We start from the raw sequence: 15558 nt of genomic DNA on the forward strand, positions 1-15558 counted from the left end.
AATCAACAAATCAGTAAGTGTGATTCCTTTGTATGGATGGTTTGTTCTTTGGATAATCTCAAATCATGCTGGAGAACAGGATCATCAGGATTTACACAAACTAGTAGTTTATATAGCTCTTAAGGGATGAACCACATACTCGAGACATTCAAAATTCAGGTTTTAAATTAAATCATGTGTTTATAATCATAAAACCAAATTACCTGACTGCTGATTCTGTAAACAAACTAAAGCTAGTGTAAAATCTCTCAACCAACAACTTAAGATATGCCAAAACACCTTGCAAGAGCTGACATGCTTTGGAGAAATAGTAACACCTGAGATACTGAACTTCAAGCACATGCCATATAAAAGAAGTCCAATAAAAGTCATTGTGCTGTTTTTTAAAAAGGTGCTTTAATATAACAGAGTCCGGAAGAAAACTTTCGACAACCATGAATCAATTCAGCTTGAAATATACTCCAAACATCAGCACTGCACAGCCTCTCCGAACTGTTTTCAAACCCCCGAGTCGATCTGTGGACCATTTAAAGTGTCTGTATGGCTTACTAAAAAAAAATTATAATTCGATAAAAAACATAAGGCATGATGTAATTGAATGTGCCGACTTGAGATATTTAAGTGACAACACAAAAACAGTGTTTTAAAAACAGCACCTGACAGTCTAGTTGCGAAAAACAGAAGCAAACAACAACTGAGCAAAACCAATAGTGTTTTAACGCTGCCAGATCACCAGGACTCTATGGTGTTCAAAGAAAAAGGTGAAATATGCAAATGTGAAAAGTATTGTTTGACAATTCGAAATAAAAGCTAGAAATCAAAAATACTAGCAAGCCAAATATCCAGGCAGTCTGGAAGATCGACGCCGACGACTGAAGAGAGGCTGTACAGCACGTCAACAAGCGTGGGCTAACATAAGCATACATCTCAAATACTGACAGAAGACCACAAACGTGAGAATGAATCGCTCTCCGTCGCCTGCCGCAGAACAGGATGAAGAGACGGAGAGAGGTAGACGATAAAAGACTGAAAAAAAAACATTTAAAAAAAGAGGACAAGATGTAGTGACCAAACTGTGACGTGGCGGACTCTGGGCAGAGAGAGAGAGAGAGGTTATTGCCTGTTCAGCAGCGGATCGGGACATCCCGCCGCTGCTCCTCTCGTCTTAGGCACTTAGGCGGTGATGGAGAGTCTTGCACAGCTTGCGCCAAACACTTTCAAACCCCCACTGGGACAAAAGGGCTTCGTTTAGCTCTGCAAGAGGACAAGAACAAACCCTTTAAGGCCCTACTGCGTCCGTTCTGCTCTGGCACAAGCTGCACAGCGCTCTAGTCCCTGGGCTGGTACTGGTGGTACCCTACAGGGAGGTCTTTTGTAGTGTAGTATACAGTGGTAGCAGCAGCAGGGTATGGTTTATATATGGTTTAAATATAAAGACGATGGACCTGTACCAATTCTCAAGAACTCACGACTCAAACAGAAAAGAATTAAAGACGATAAAAGGGATACATTTGCAATTGTGCATCCTGGTTTCCATAAAGGACACTTCCCCTTTAAAAACGATTAGCGGGGGAACAACTGCAGTGTCTACGCTACTTCACCAAAGGCATTCAGATCAACGTAAAGTTCCAAAAAAAAGACTAGTGGCTAAAATTCTGTTTTTGAAATGTCCAAACATTTGTCTCCAGCACCAATATTAGCGTCGGGCCTGTTCGCTGAAAACGAAACGTACTTCAGCATCAGATTGCGAGACAAATATTAGCGATTGGCACGATTTAAGGGGTTAATTGGCAAAAGAGTTTGCGGTATATGAGACAAGTAACCTAACGAGTGCAAATGCATTCGTTTGCTCTTAGAAAACAAACTAAACGTATACAAGTCTAGATAATAGTCTCGGTCTATATAATGGCACAAGCTAAAGCAAAATCGAAAACAAAAGGAGCACGAGAAGAACAGAAGATGGAGACGTGTACCCAGCTTTACAGAATTACAAATCTCTGGCCTCTTTAACAGTGCTTTTATAAAAAGAGTCTGACCTGCCTCCGTTTTAAAGCATATAATTCTTGTAAAGATTAGGTTCTCTTGTGTACAAAATGTTCATTTCCCCCATAAAAATGACATTCAAAAAAGGCACTTTGTTGGGTCAGAGAGGAAACCCCACAGTCCTTTAACCCTACTGATTTCTACCTGCATAGCAACACCTCAGAGAATGGTTATGACTTGGATATTTCATTTCAAAAAAGGGAAAGAAAAAGAAGTTGAATTTTTGGTTTATCATAAACACTTTTCAAAAGAGAAATATTTGAGTGTCCATTAAATGTTCAGAGTCTGTTTATGTCCCGGTGTGCGTGTCCTGGTGGTATGGGTGAGGTGAGGACTGCAGGCTGGAGGAGAGAGGTGCTGGGAGTGGAGCGGGGCGGGGGGACTCACACTGGCCCCTCAGCCTGCTACCTGCCCCTCAGGTTCTGCAGCACCCCGTACACGTCCTCCTCTTTGCTCAGTCCCTCAAAGAAAGGCAGCAGGTCCAGGAGCTCTGTGTCATTCATGTCATCAAACCACGACTGCACGGGAACCTTCACAAGACACACACACAGTTATTATCTGATAATATAATCACATTCATGTTATGACATGTTTTTGGTCCAAAATCTTGATTCACATAACTGTATATTCCACAACAAATATTGCTGTACATTTGTCACATTGTGAAGCACTTTCACTTTCAGTGTGACGACGGAAAAAAAAATATTGCCAGTGTTATTGTACTGGTTTTTACAGACAGTGTAAATTGCTGCTGAAACCAAAATAGATCCTAAATAAAACAAAAAAGAACAAGGATGGGAACAAAGAAATGTATCAGAGTTCCGGTTCTGATTCTTATGATTCTGGTTCCATAACGATTCTTTTGGCACTTCTGAGGCAGAAGAACTGGTGGGTTGGGGAATATAATATCCAAAATATAAGATCATTAAAGGGGTCATATGATGCGATTTCAATTTTTCCTTTCTCTTTGGAGAGTTACAAGCTCTTGGTGCATAAAGAAGATCTGTAAAGTTGCAAAGACTAAAGTCTCAAATCCAAAGAGATATTCTTTATAAAAGTTAAGAGTCAGCCACGCCTACCTAAAACGGCTCGTTCTAATACGCCCCCACATGTCTACGTCACGATGTGGGAAGATTTGCATAACGCCACCCACATGTTCACGCAAAGAAAGGCGGCGTAACTTTTATTCTCGCTGTAGTATAGTTGTGAAGGCGCTGTGTGTTTCGTTGTGAAAGCGAAACTACTTTGTTTGGCCTTCCAAAAGAGGACGATATCCGCTTCGTCATGCCTGGAGCTGATCCGTGCTGGTCGCTGAGGAAATACATCAACTTTGCGCTGTGGATCGCCGGATCGGCTTTCACCGTGGACGAAGCGGAGTCCAGCCCGGGGTCGTCACATGTGGTTGCCGTAAGCCCACCGGACGCTCCTTCATCGAATCCACCGGCCACGCCGTTCTCAAGCCCGCCCGCCTCCGCTCACTCTAGGTCTCCGCCCTCCGCTCACTCTAGCCCGCTGTGTGTTTCGTTGTGAAAGCGAAACTACTTTGTTTGGACACGACTAGAAATCAGTGGTTAAGTTGTATTTACAATAGGGCTGTCGCGATTCGTCGATTTTATTCGACTATTCGATTTTTACAAATCCTCGACATCATTTTGCTCGCGCCGACTAACCGGCAAAATACCGGAAGTGGCGCATTTCACGGACGAGAATCCATAAAACACATTAGACTGTTTCCAAAGGCTGCATGATATATTAAACCCATTTAAAAATTATAATTAAGCATAATTGTGATTTCACAAATGCTACGATTTAATTAAATAATTATATGCGATGCAGTTCTAATACAGTATATGCACTTTAATTATTTACATGCGTGTAGGTAAATAATTTATAAATCAATGCAAACTCAGGAGAATACATCACGGTTTCAAAATAAAAGCTCAAACCCTCACTCTGAGTTCACACATTTGATGTCCACATATTCTTTTAATTACAGTGGCTATAGCATTTCTGTCATAAAAAATGGCCAAATATTAAAGATTAAGTGGACGTTTGAATTAAATGGTGATTGGTCAATATTAAACAAGTATTAGATCGCACAGCAACGTGTAAAAATAATAATCAGGCCGTTGGCACCCTCTGCAGGCCTTTCTTGTAATGCGTAATGTACATTAGCTCTATTGTTTATAATACATTATGTATTTTAAAGGGGTCATATGATGCGATTTCAATTTTTCCTTTCTCTTTGGAGTGTTACAAGCTCTTGGTGCATAAAGAAGATTACATCTATTTTTATTACCACAAAAAAAATTAATTATATTTATAGGGCACTATGAAATCAGTTTTAAAAAGTGCATACTTATTTACATTTAAAAGGTGGATACTTATTTTATTCACTTATTTGTGGCAAATGATTTTTCTAAAATATCAATGACTCTCATAATGTGTACAGTATGGTGTACACTAAAGGTACAACATGTAATTTTGGGCCATTTTTGGAGTTAAAAATTAAACTGAAAGAAGATTATGCTTCATCTCTGCAGATGAATGTGGTTCATGAGTGTGGTAAAGATATGGTTTGGTTTTTTACGATTAATAATATTTTTTTTATTATAAAAAATTTAATTAATTAGTGTAGCTTTAACTATACACTGTCATATGAATAACCAGTTTTACCATATTAACCAGTTTAGGTCTAAAGTACAACATAACAGCAATTGTAAGCTGTGTGTGTTTAATGCACTAATAAGAATAATTCGGGCGACTACATTGGCTGAGCTGTATGATCGTGATTCGCTAAAAGAATCTGTCTCATAAGAGTCCATCGTGACTCTGAATGTCATGTTTATGGGGTTTTTTCTCACTACTATATATAAGTGCAAGAGTAACCAAACTGTGGTTTAGTTAGGAGTTTCATCAGCAATCAAAACTCACAGCATTTTCAGGATGGAAAATGTAGGAAGCAGGGGAGTTGTCCACAATGATGACGTTCCTGAGCTCTCTCCCGAGCTGACTAAGGTCTTTAACATAGTTCCCCCTGTGGAAAACGCAGGATTCCCGGAAGAGTCTCGCCTGAAACACACCCCACTGGTCCAGCAGGTCAGCCACCGGGTCAGCATACTGAAGCACACACAGACACGACAGACACTTACAAACAAGTTAAAGGAGGACCTTCAAGCTGCTCATGCACTGATTAAACAGTCGAGTCACTGTAGAATCGTCCAGCTGCTCCCTGCAACAAATACAAGTATAAAACAAGAGAAAAAGCAAGCTGCTAGGGCAACGCAACACTATTTCCATATCTATGCAAACAAAAACGTCTACAAAGAGGACTGTAAGGAAACCTACAAACCATAATCAGATATGTGCCTCTCAGTAAGAAAGCTTTAAAGCCAATGAGCCGTTATGTTCTCGATATAACAGACACGGAAGCAACCAAGACACATGATCTAAACTACAGTGGGCCGCATACATTCTCAACAGCTAATGTGTCACTAACAGCTATGAGAAGAACAAAACACATCGGCTACAGATACAGCGACAAATGAAACTTCACAGCGTATCGTAAAAGCGGCCAAACTCAAACAATGTGAGCTTTCAAAGGTGAAGGCAGCAGCGACTGCAACTACTGGTACATGGCACGCATTCTGGAAGAGGCACAGTTGCCATAGAGACACTTACCCATGCATTAGCGGCTAAAACAAATGCAGGCCACACAGAGACAGAGAGGGGGGTCAGATATTAGCAGAGCAGGTATGAATCAACACCCACCCAGCAGGGGAGTCTTTTGACATGTTTGTTGACATTAAGTGAGTCAGTGTCGTAGTGTGGTGGACAAACCTTGGCTAGACTGGCCGTGAAAAGCACACATTCAAACAGCTCGCCCATTTTCTGCAGGAACTCATCAACGTGAGGTCTTTTGAGCACATACACCTATGAAGGGGAGATATTGTGATACACAGTGCTCATAATACATAAAATCGCTATAAAACAATATAATACAAAGTACGATATTATATATAATGTAGTAATGTGATAACAGCTATTTAAGTAAATTTTAATTGATGATAAATTTTCATAATACATACAGGCCTCATAATTTTTTTAAATATATAAATTAATATAATATTGAGCAATTTAAGTCTAAATAATAACGCATTTTCATAAAATATTTACTAATTATTAAATTTGTAAGGATTGTTAAATATAATCCTTACAAATCTCTATAATATATAACACATAATAGTAAAATCTTTATAAAACAATACACTATAAAATATGAAAATGCATAATATGATAAAACATTTTCATATTTACATATTTACAAAACAAAATACAAATAACACGGAGCAATTTAAGTTCATTTAAATGACAAATTGAATCTTTATAATCTACATAAATCTTTATGAAACATTACTCTCTAAAATTTAACATGAAAATGTAATACATTTTCATAATACATATAATGATAAAATTTACAAAACCAAAAATAGAATATTGTGATACGCGGAGACATTTAAGTTAATTTAAATGATAAATTGAATCTTTATAATATATAACGCATAGTTAAATCTTTTTTAAACAATATACTACAAAACATCATATAAAAATTTAGAATACATTTTAATAATATATAAAAAATTGTGAAACAAAAAATACAAGTGATACACTGAGTCATGTAAGTTAATTTAAATGATAAATTGAACCTTTATTATGTATTATCTGTATTGTGTTATTATAACATAACACATAATAAGTGAAATCCTTTTTTAAACAAACTAGAAAATGTATAATATATCTTCATAATAATAAAATAAGCAAAAAATATAATAGTAATACGCTGAGCCATTTAAGTTAATTTAAATGACTGATTTAATCTTTGTCATCTTTATAAATCTTAATAAAATAAAACATATTACAATAACACTACATCATCATAAAACAATACACTATAAAATATAATATAGCAATATAACATAACAATATAATACAATATAAGTCATTTTCTTGTTCTTCAATCTGAAAGCCAAAACAGACGATTTGCATCAGCTCCATGAAGACAAACGACTGCCACCTAGTGCAAGTAATCATGAATAGGCCTCCCAGGACAGACAGCCTATCCTGGATTACTTGAACAAGGGAACAGCCACCACATCATCTAATGAAGTTGACACTGACATAAAACACATAAATGGCTTCATATCTGCTACAGAATACACTAGAGCATTTATAATTGCTCACATTTTCATCAATCTGATGTCAGTGTAATATGAAACCAGCACATGTTTCCATCAGTACTGTACCTGATGCACTGTGCCGTCGATCTCCACTGGGACGATGAAATCAGCGTTGCTAATGGGCTGTGAGAAAGAAACAAACACAACACAGACGAGTTATGCGCCAGCCTCAGATGGGAGACAAATGTGGAGGAAGTGATCCAATGAAACCCACCCAAACTTTCGGAAATATCCTTCCGATAAAGTAGGTATTACATTGAAGACTAAACACTTGTCTTATTGCAAGCACTTCTAAAATGTTCCAAATAAAGAATATTTAAATACCAAGAATAAACCATATCAGGTTGCATTTGATACATGAATCCATTAATTAGAAAATTCTTATCACTACTCAGTCAGTTGTATCACCGGATTCTACAAAAATAACATCATCTCACGGTTTTAGTCACACACAACTATTCAACATTATCCCAAACAACTTGAACATGACAGTTGCTAATGTGCATTTTCTGTGAATCATAACTTCTCTCATGCTTTGTCTTTCTTATAGTTAAAATAAATCCTCAAGTGACCTTTGAATTCCCATCTACTATATCCAAATATTACATAAACTAACAAGCTGATAAACATTATGACCACAATCAGATATTACTGATATGTGATAAGCTCTATTTAATGACAGTGCAGTGATAACAAACAGCAGAGGGCGTCTGTGCTCTTTCAACACAAAGCTGCCTAATCAAATATTAATAATCTCTTGTGAGGGAGGTTTGAGAACTGCACACCTCAAATATTTGTCCTTAGCATGACTGAAATCAATGAACCTCAAGGCAAATTTACCCCGCAAAGCCTGACATATGAAACAGTCAGAAAATTTTTTATTTTTTATTTTTATTGAGCAGTTTGAGCCTTAAAAAAAACGTATTTGGTATATCAGGCTTTTATGGCTCATACTGTATGACTCACAGACTTTGTTTATTCCGAGGCCCAAAATATGCAATTTTGTGCAGTTCCTAACTTGCTAATATTTATATGGCCAACATGGCGAGTATATTTGTATTTGTATATTTGGTGATACATTTTTATGGATTAAGTAAACATAAGTTGCTTCAGTTCAGTAAGTGTTTAATCTTGAAATATTACCAACAATATAAAAGTTATATTGTTTACTTTTATAAAAATCAATCACGATTTCACAGAAAGACACGTGTAATGCGAAATGAGAAAATCTGCCTTGGAAGAAAGTTTATTTGATTTCAAGTAACAAATATGTTTTTAACGGTTTTAATTTTAGTTTCAGTTTTTGTTAACCATAAAAACCCTGCCCTGCACTAAATTTCTGAGCTTCATACACAGATCAAGAAGCTGAAAAGCCCAATACTGAGTTTCACAATCAGTGTTGCTCTCCAACTCTCCTCCTACTAGCAGCAGAGACAAATGAGCCCTGACTGGGCCGTCACTAAGCATCACAGGAAGCTCTGCCCACATACATGTGTATCCCTAACGCAAAATAGGTCACAGTGGGTCACAGTCACTGAGCAAATTACAGAGAAAAGTCAGTTACACTGCATCTGCAGTCCATCCCTGGTTGTTTCTGTTTGGGAAACACCTGAACTAACTTCTACAGGCAATAATTGATGAATTACCTTAAACGAGCTGTGCACCAGAGTCTCATCCAAGTCTATTACCACACACTTCTTCCCATAGTCATTTATGTTAACCTCAGGGAGGAGGTACTTCTCTGGAGGCTGTGGAAATGTAAAACAGAGAGAGTAAACATGATGAACATGGAGCAACGTCAGAGAAATTAGTGAGAAATGAGGCACGGGAGGTTAAACAGTGACGTGTTAGACCGTTATCAAGCGAAATGAGCAGAAATATGGGAGAAAAGCAGCACGGTTCCCAACCATCTACACAAATTGTAAGGGACAGCTTTGGGCATTTTAGGAAGTGTGTTTCCTGAGCTGCACAGATGACGCTCATGCAGTAACATCCCAGCTCTTCCGAGCGGAAGTGGAAAGGATTACGGCCGTGCGTGGGGATTAAAAGGTTTCTCACACATTAATCAGAGATGCAGGATGGGTAAGGTTAGAGAGTGACTTCAGCACTAGCTGCCTGTATAAAATCCCATCACTTTATTTATAAGCTACGGGTGAATGGGTCCCTCTCTTGATCCAGTTCTCTAATCCTCGCTGCACCGTCTCAATACAAGCAGAGGCAATCTTGTTATGGAGGGAGGCAGTATGCTGTCGAGTCCATCTAATCTAAATCCCTGCCTGTTTAATGGGATGAATCAAGCTTAGGAGGAACTGCTGGGGTGCAGTCATGATCCTAGTCTGAACTGCTGAATGAACACAGAAAGAAACTACAACACTTACAGTTCGGCTTGACGCGACTTCCTAGTCAGTACACAAACAACGGTACAGCAAATCATGCAGCAGAAACGTCATTGTGGGGTTACTAAAATCTTGTGATGAAATCATTAAGGATCATGAGATCTGACCTTCCCAACTGGACTTAGACTACCACTGAGATTAACAGCAGAAGAGATGCGCGAAAACCCTTATCAATTAAAGATCGCAGTTAATCGGCCAACCTATTTATGAACCTTTTAAATGAAGAAGTGTCATATTACTTTCATCAACATCACAACATAAGAAAAAAAATGCAAGGAAGCCACTTGTAGGTTGATTTTCAAAAAGGTGCAAACCAAGACTTGAAGGGATAGTTCACACAAAAATGAAAATTACCCCATGATTTACTCACCCTCAAGCCTCAAGATTTGTATACGACTTTCTTCTATCAGACGAATACAATTGGAGTTGTATTAAAAAATGTCCTGGCTCTCCCAAGATTTATAATGGCACTGAATGGCTGTTGATGTTCAATAGTCCAATAGAAGTACAATAAAACCCATTCATCCATCACAAAAAGTGCTTCACACAGCTCCGGGGGTTAATAAAGGCTTTTAGAATAAAATAAAGTTTTAAATATGGATATTTTTCTTATACCATCGCATCGATTAGCTTCAGGAGGCCTTTTTAACACCCCGGAGCACTTTTTATGATGGATTGGAGCAGATTATTGGACTTCTATTTGACTACTGAATATCAACAGCCATTATAAAACTTGAAAGAGCCAGGACATTTTTTAATATAACTCCAATTGTATTCGTCTGAAAGAAGAATGTCATATACAACTAGGATGGCTTGAGTAATGCCAAATTGGGTAATTTTCATTTTTGGGTGAACGATCACTTTAACAATAAGGCTGGCCTAGTTGACAAATTTTTGAATGTAACTGATCTCTGTACACTACCATTCAAACGTTTGAGGTCGGTATTTATAAATTTAAAAAGTATTAATAAGTATACATTTCTTTCATTTTCTTTTTAAATCTTACTGACCCCCAAATACTGAACTTTTGTTGCAAATTATAAGGCTTCGTTGAATTCTCCAAAAAATCTCTTTGGATAACAGCGTCTACTAAATGATTAAATATAAATGTAAAATACTTATAGAGGTCTTCGAAGCATCAGGAATATTATGTTAAACAATGAACCAACCAGTAATGTTTTGCATCGTATGGCATACCTTTCCAACAAAAATGAATGAATTTATTTCGCTACATTATAGCTGTAAAATTTTCAGCTTGTTACAAAGTTTTATTCTGTAAATAATAAATTTTTGTATGAACAAAAACTGTGAAGAGGATACTGAACATGAATGAAAATCTAATTATTTCAAACAAATATAAAAACGCATTGCTAAAAACAGGCCAGTGAAAATATTGGCAGGGAAAGTAAAAAAAATTAAAATACTGTTGGACTCTGTAAACACTGGCGCTGCCACACTAGTGCAGAAAATTTTGCTCAGCACTAGGGCTGCACGATAAATCGCATGCGATATTTAATGCGCTACAGAACCGTCTTTACTGACAAGATGCGCATTAAATATCGCATGCGATTTATCGTGCAGCCCTACTCAGCACCTTTAAACGGAATAGAATACAGTGGAAAAACACTTGCATTATCAAATCAGAAGCAGTCATACTCCCAATAGTTAAAAAGCAGGAAGATGGGCATAGCCAACACATGTTGAAAATGCCTTAACCTATAATTATGTGGAAAAACGTTAGGCTTTCCAGTCGCCTCAGAAGTAGTATAAAATACGGTGCATGCAAGCATCCATCAGCCAAAGTGCATCACTGTCCACAGAGCCGCTTCAAAAGTGGATTAGAGTGTACAGTGGTGCGGCGCTCCATGCGGCATGCGAGAGCACATAGACAGACGCACGGAGTGGAGTGGAATCATACATACACTGGGGATAGGGATGACCTCAACCTGGTCACACTGGGACATGAGAGATGAAGACAGAGGAAACAAACAGGAGAGGAAATGAGGTGCTGAACCACAAGACAAATGGACAATAATTCAGACAAATGTGATACAGTCTGCAGAGAAAAAGAGAGAGAGAGTTGTGATGACTTCTGCTTAACATCAGCAAACCACACATGACGGTGAGACGCAGAAGCAGAGGTCTCAATCAATACGCATCTGATTGACTGTAATCACTCCCTGTGTAAAGAGGATGTTTGGGCGTCTCACCTTTGGTGGAGCTCCGTTCTCCTCCACAGGTGGAGGCAGAGGGCTGCTGTTGTTGTTGGGGGTGGCGGGGGGCTCGGCATCGTAACTTCTCAGACAGCAGAACAATGAGCTGAAGATGCTGCGAGTCCTCTTCTTCTTCAGACTGCTGTTAGACAGCGAAACTGACAAAAGAGTGGACAGAGAGAATATATTGAACACTGTTTAAAACACATGACTGCAATAATAATTTACTAGGGATGCATTATTAGTGGCAACACTGATGCATTAGTGGCTTGTTTATTTCAGGTTGCCATTTATAACAAAATTAATTTTAGGGATGCACGATATATCGGCCACCATATCGGTATCGGCCGATAAATGCTCATTTTTTCTGTTATCGGTTATCAGTTATCGGTATCGGCCAAAATGTTCATATCGGTGCATCCCTAATTAATTTCATTTATATCAGGTTTCCCCCCAATTCAAACGGTTAACTTTATACTGTACATCAATGATTTGATTGATTAAACTTCAGATATTTACAATAATACCACACCTGTTACTAGACAATAGTTTTTTTATTTTGAAAAACACTTTAATTACCCGCCGTAACGTGAAAATATATAAACTAATATAATACCAAAACATGTTTGCACAATAGTGTCCAACAGTTTGGGGTCAGTATGATATTTTTAATGTTTGTGAAAGTCGTCTTATGTTCACCAAGACTGCATTTATTTGATCAAACATACGGTTAAATTGTAAAATATTATTGCAATTTAAAATAACTTTTTTTTATTTGAATATATTTTAAAATGCAATTTATTACTTGGATGGCAAAACTAAATTACAGTCATCAATGTCACATAATCCTTCACAAATCCTTCTATACATTTTTGTGGAAAACATGCCATTTTTTCAGGATTCTCTGAATCCTGAACAACAGCATTTATTTGAAAAACTTTTTTTGCAACATTTTAAATGTCTTTACTGTCATTTTTTATCAATTTAATTGCATTCATGCTCAATAAAAGTGTTCATTCTTTTCTTAAAAAATCCTAATGACCCAAAACTTTTGAACAGATATATTGATACATATATAGGCCATGATATTGGTCATCGATGATCAGTTTATATATGGCACATAAAGTTCAATAACACTTATTAGGACACTGGTGGTGGGAATGTCCGAACACCCTTTAGGAAAATGGCTTTCTCCCAGTGCAGGATTAGATTAGATTAGATTAGATTAGATTAGATTAGATTCAACTTGATTAGATTAGATTAGATTAGATTAGATTAGATTAGATTAGATTCACTTGGGATCTTTAATTAAACGTCCAGACTATTACAACTGATTATGGACAGGCTTTACACCAACACACTGCACAACATCAAAGACCCTCACGGTTCTCCTCTCCTCATTCACACACACACACACACACTAATAATAATCTGCCTTCATTCCAGCGCCACGGCGGAGGCTCTAAATGCTAACACTGAGGTCACCAGCAAGTAAAGGCCCTTTAAAAATAGTGACAAGCAGGAAAAAAAATGAAACTAGACCCCACTTGCTTACAAACCCCACCCCATCCCCTTTAGGCTCCTAAACCCTCATCCCTCCACTCATTGGCTGCCGAATCCAGCACCATTTTAAGGGACAGAGGCTATTTTCCCCTCGTTCCTGAAGCTTCAGTGACGACTTCAGAGGCATTGGGAGAGGGGGAATATTTGAGGGAGAGAGGGAAGAGGAGAGGAGGGGCAGCAGCAGGGGAGGAGGAGCTAAGAAAATTAACAGCCTATGAGAGCCGTGCATTCCTCTCCCGCCCCTTTAGCCATCTCAAAGCTTCAGCCAAACATCTCATGCTTTTCTCCTCCAAATTTAAAAAACTCTGCAATACTTTACACCCAAATTAAGTATAATAAAAACCTTATGCCCTATCAAATGCATCACAAATTATGACAACTGGAAAGATTCTGCTGACATTTACAACTTCAAGTGGACTTTCAATAGTTTTGATGGAGAAAGCAGCTTCTAAATATGTATTATGAGCTGTAATTTTCTTTTCAAAGGAGTGGATAATTTTTCATAAGTGGGAGGACAGCAGCTTGGCTTCACTCAGGAATACTGTAGGAGTTGACGTGTCAAAAAGCATGTACAGCATCATGCTTTGAGGTGTAAAAACACATATCTTGATATCTACTGACTAGCCCGTCTTTGCAGTTCCACAACTGAGACCTAAACACAAACGGCAAAAACACACATCTGTCTGTAATCTAGTTTTTATTTAAACACCACAAATAAAGAGTAAAAAATATAGACTACAACAGCTCCCAATAAACAACTAGGCCTAGTTGTTATATAAAGTATTTCCATATGCATTTCAAATAAGTAAAGGAATAAAACACAGTGAAGTGCAGAGAGTTTTACATAATTGTGGACAGAATGCAAAAAAGATCCCTGTCAGGCAACGGGCCAGAGACATTGATCACTGCAGCGGACTCACTCAGATGCCATCAGAGCTGAAGGCATGAGAAGATGCAGCTGCCTTAAAATAAAATCCTGTAATTACTACTGACTTTAATTACTTCTGCCTTAATATTAATCTACATGTTGGAAAGACTCATTAATGGCTTTGAAGAGGGAGGCCTGGTCTGGATGAGATCAAGGCAGTATATGTAAGGCATTTAAAGTGTTGCCTAATAGGCCATCAAGAGCGCAAGGACCATTTTAGACGGTTCAACTTTATTCGGTGCTGTTTTGAGAGGGCAGCTGTTGAAGAGCTTCTCTACTCAGCCACCCAGAGGTCAAAGGTAAAGCCCTGGAAGTGCTCCATCCAAATACCGGCTGTCAGAGCCGGACATCCTCAGATGGGCAGCCAGAGGCAGCCCTGCAAAACTGCCTACATAGCTGCATATCTCTGCAGCAGAGACCGATGAACTCATTTTTTTCCAATCTTCATTTATAATATTTAGATATTTAAGGCAGGATACTATAGGCACACCTATTGTTTTTTCATGCACTAGTCAAATTTTTTTTTAGCTATTTTACTTTCATAGCTCTTTTTTTTTTTTTGGAAAGAACTAATGGAAAGGAAACATCCTAAATACATTGTTTATTTAAAAAATATCTAATTTATTATACTTTATCTATTTGTGTTTGTAGATTTCAATTGCAATACATATTTTTAGATGTTGTTTTCTCAATATTACTTTTTTCTCATGCACTGAGCCAGAAATATTTTGTTTCACTTTAGTTACACCAAACTTTCCAGTTTTATTCCGATCAATATACTTACGATTTTTACTGAGGTGTTTGTTCTTATATCATTTGCCTAATTTATAGAACACTTAATTCCTAAAAACATGGTGAAAATGTCTTTTTTCTCTGGCTGTTGACAGTATTTTTTGATTTATGGAGTGATTAAAAGAAAAAAAAAAAACACTGTAAAAACCAATCTGTAATAAAAAAAAAATATGTCAACAGAATAAACCAAGAATTTTGAACCTAATTTTATCCAGTGTTCAGATTTATTTTCTGGATTTTTATGCAAATTAGTGTAAACATAGTAACACAGTGCCTTATTTTCATAACATTTCAGAAAACAAACATAACATTTCAGAAAACTTGGTGTTATCTATTAGTTAAAATGTGTGCCCTATTCACCTGTGGTGTCTTGCTGTAATATATAT

The 15558-nt window shown here is 37.5% G+C and overlaps 1 protein-coding gene across 3 annotated transcripts in view; it reads right to left on the minus strand.

Moving 5' to 3' along the window:
• Positions 1-363: 363 nt before the first annotated feature.
• Positions 364-15558, minus strand: part of LOC107688434 (CTD small phosphatase-like protein) — a 17151-nt gene continuing 1956 nt past the window's right edge. The window contains exons 2-9 of one of the 3 annotated variants that reach the window (XM_016486098.1): positions 11887-12047; positions 11599-11631; positions 8927-9028; positions 7347-7403; positions 5884-5976; positions 5725-5738; positions 4978-5163; positions 2467-2573 (exon numbers count right to left, since the gene is read on the minus strand). In XM_016486098.1, the coding sequence (XP_016341584.1) occupies positions 2543-2573; positions 4978-5163; positions 5725-5738; positions 5884-5976; positions 7347-7403; positions 8927-9028; positions 11599-11631; positions 11887-12047 (677 nt within the window). In that variant the 3' untranslated portion in view covers positions 2467-2542. Of the gene's footprint in view, positions 2574-4977; positions 5164-5724; positions 5739-5883; positions 5977-7346; positions 7404-8926; positions 9029-11598; positions 11632-11886; positions 12048-15558 lie in introns of all 3 variants that reach the window. The other 2 variants (XM_016486096.1, XM_016486097.1) reach the window with 2 other exon arrangements.

This window comes from Sinocyclocheilus anshuiensis, unplaced genomic scaffold (assembly GCF_001515605.1).
Source record: "Sinocyclocheilus anshuiensis isolate Anshui unplaced genomic scaffold, SAMN03320099.WGS_v1.1 scaffold329, whole genome shotgun sequence".
NCBI lineage: Eukaryota > Metazoa > Chordata > Actinopteri > Cypriniformes > Cyprinidae > Sinocyclocheilus > Sinocyclocheilus anshuiensis.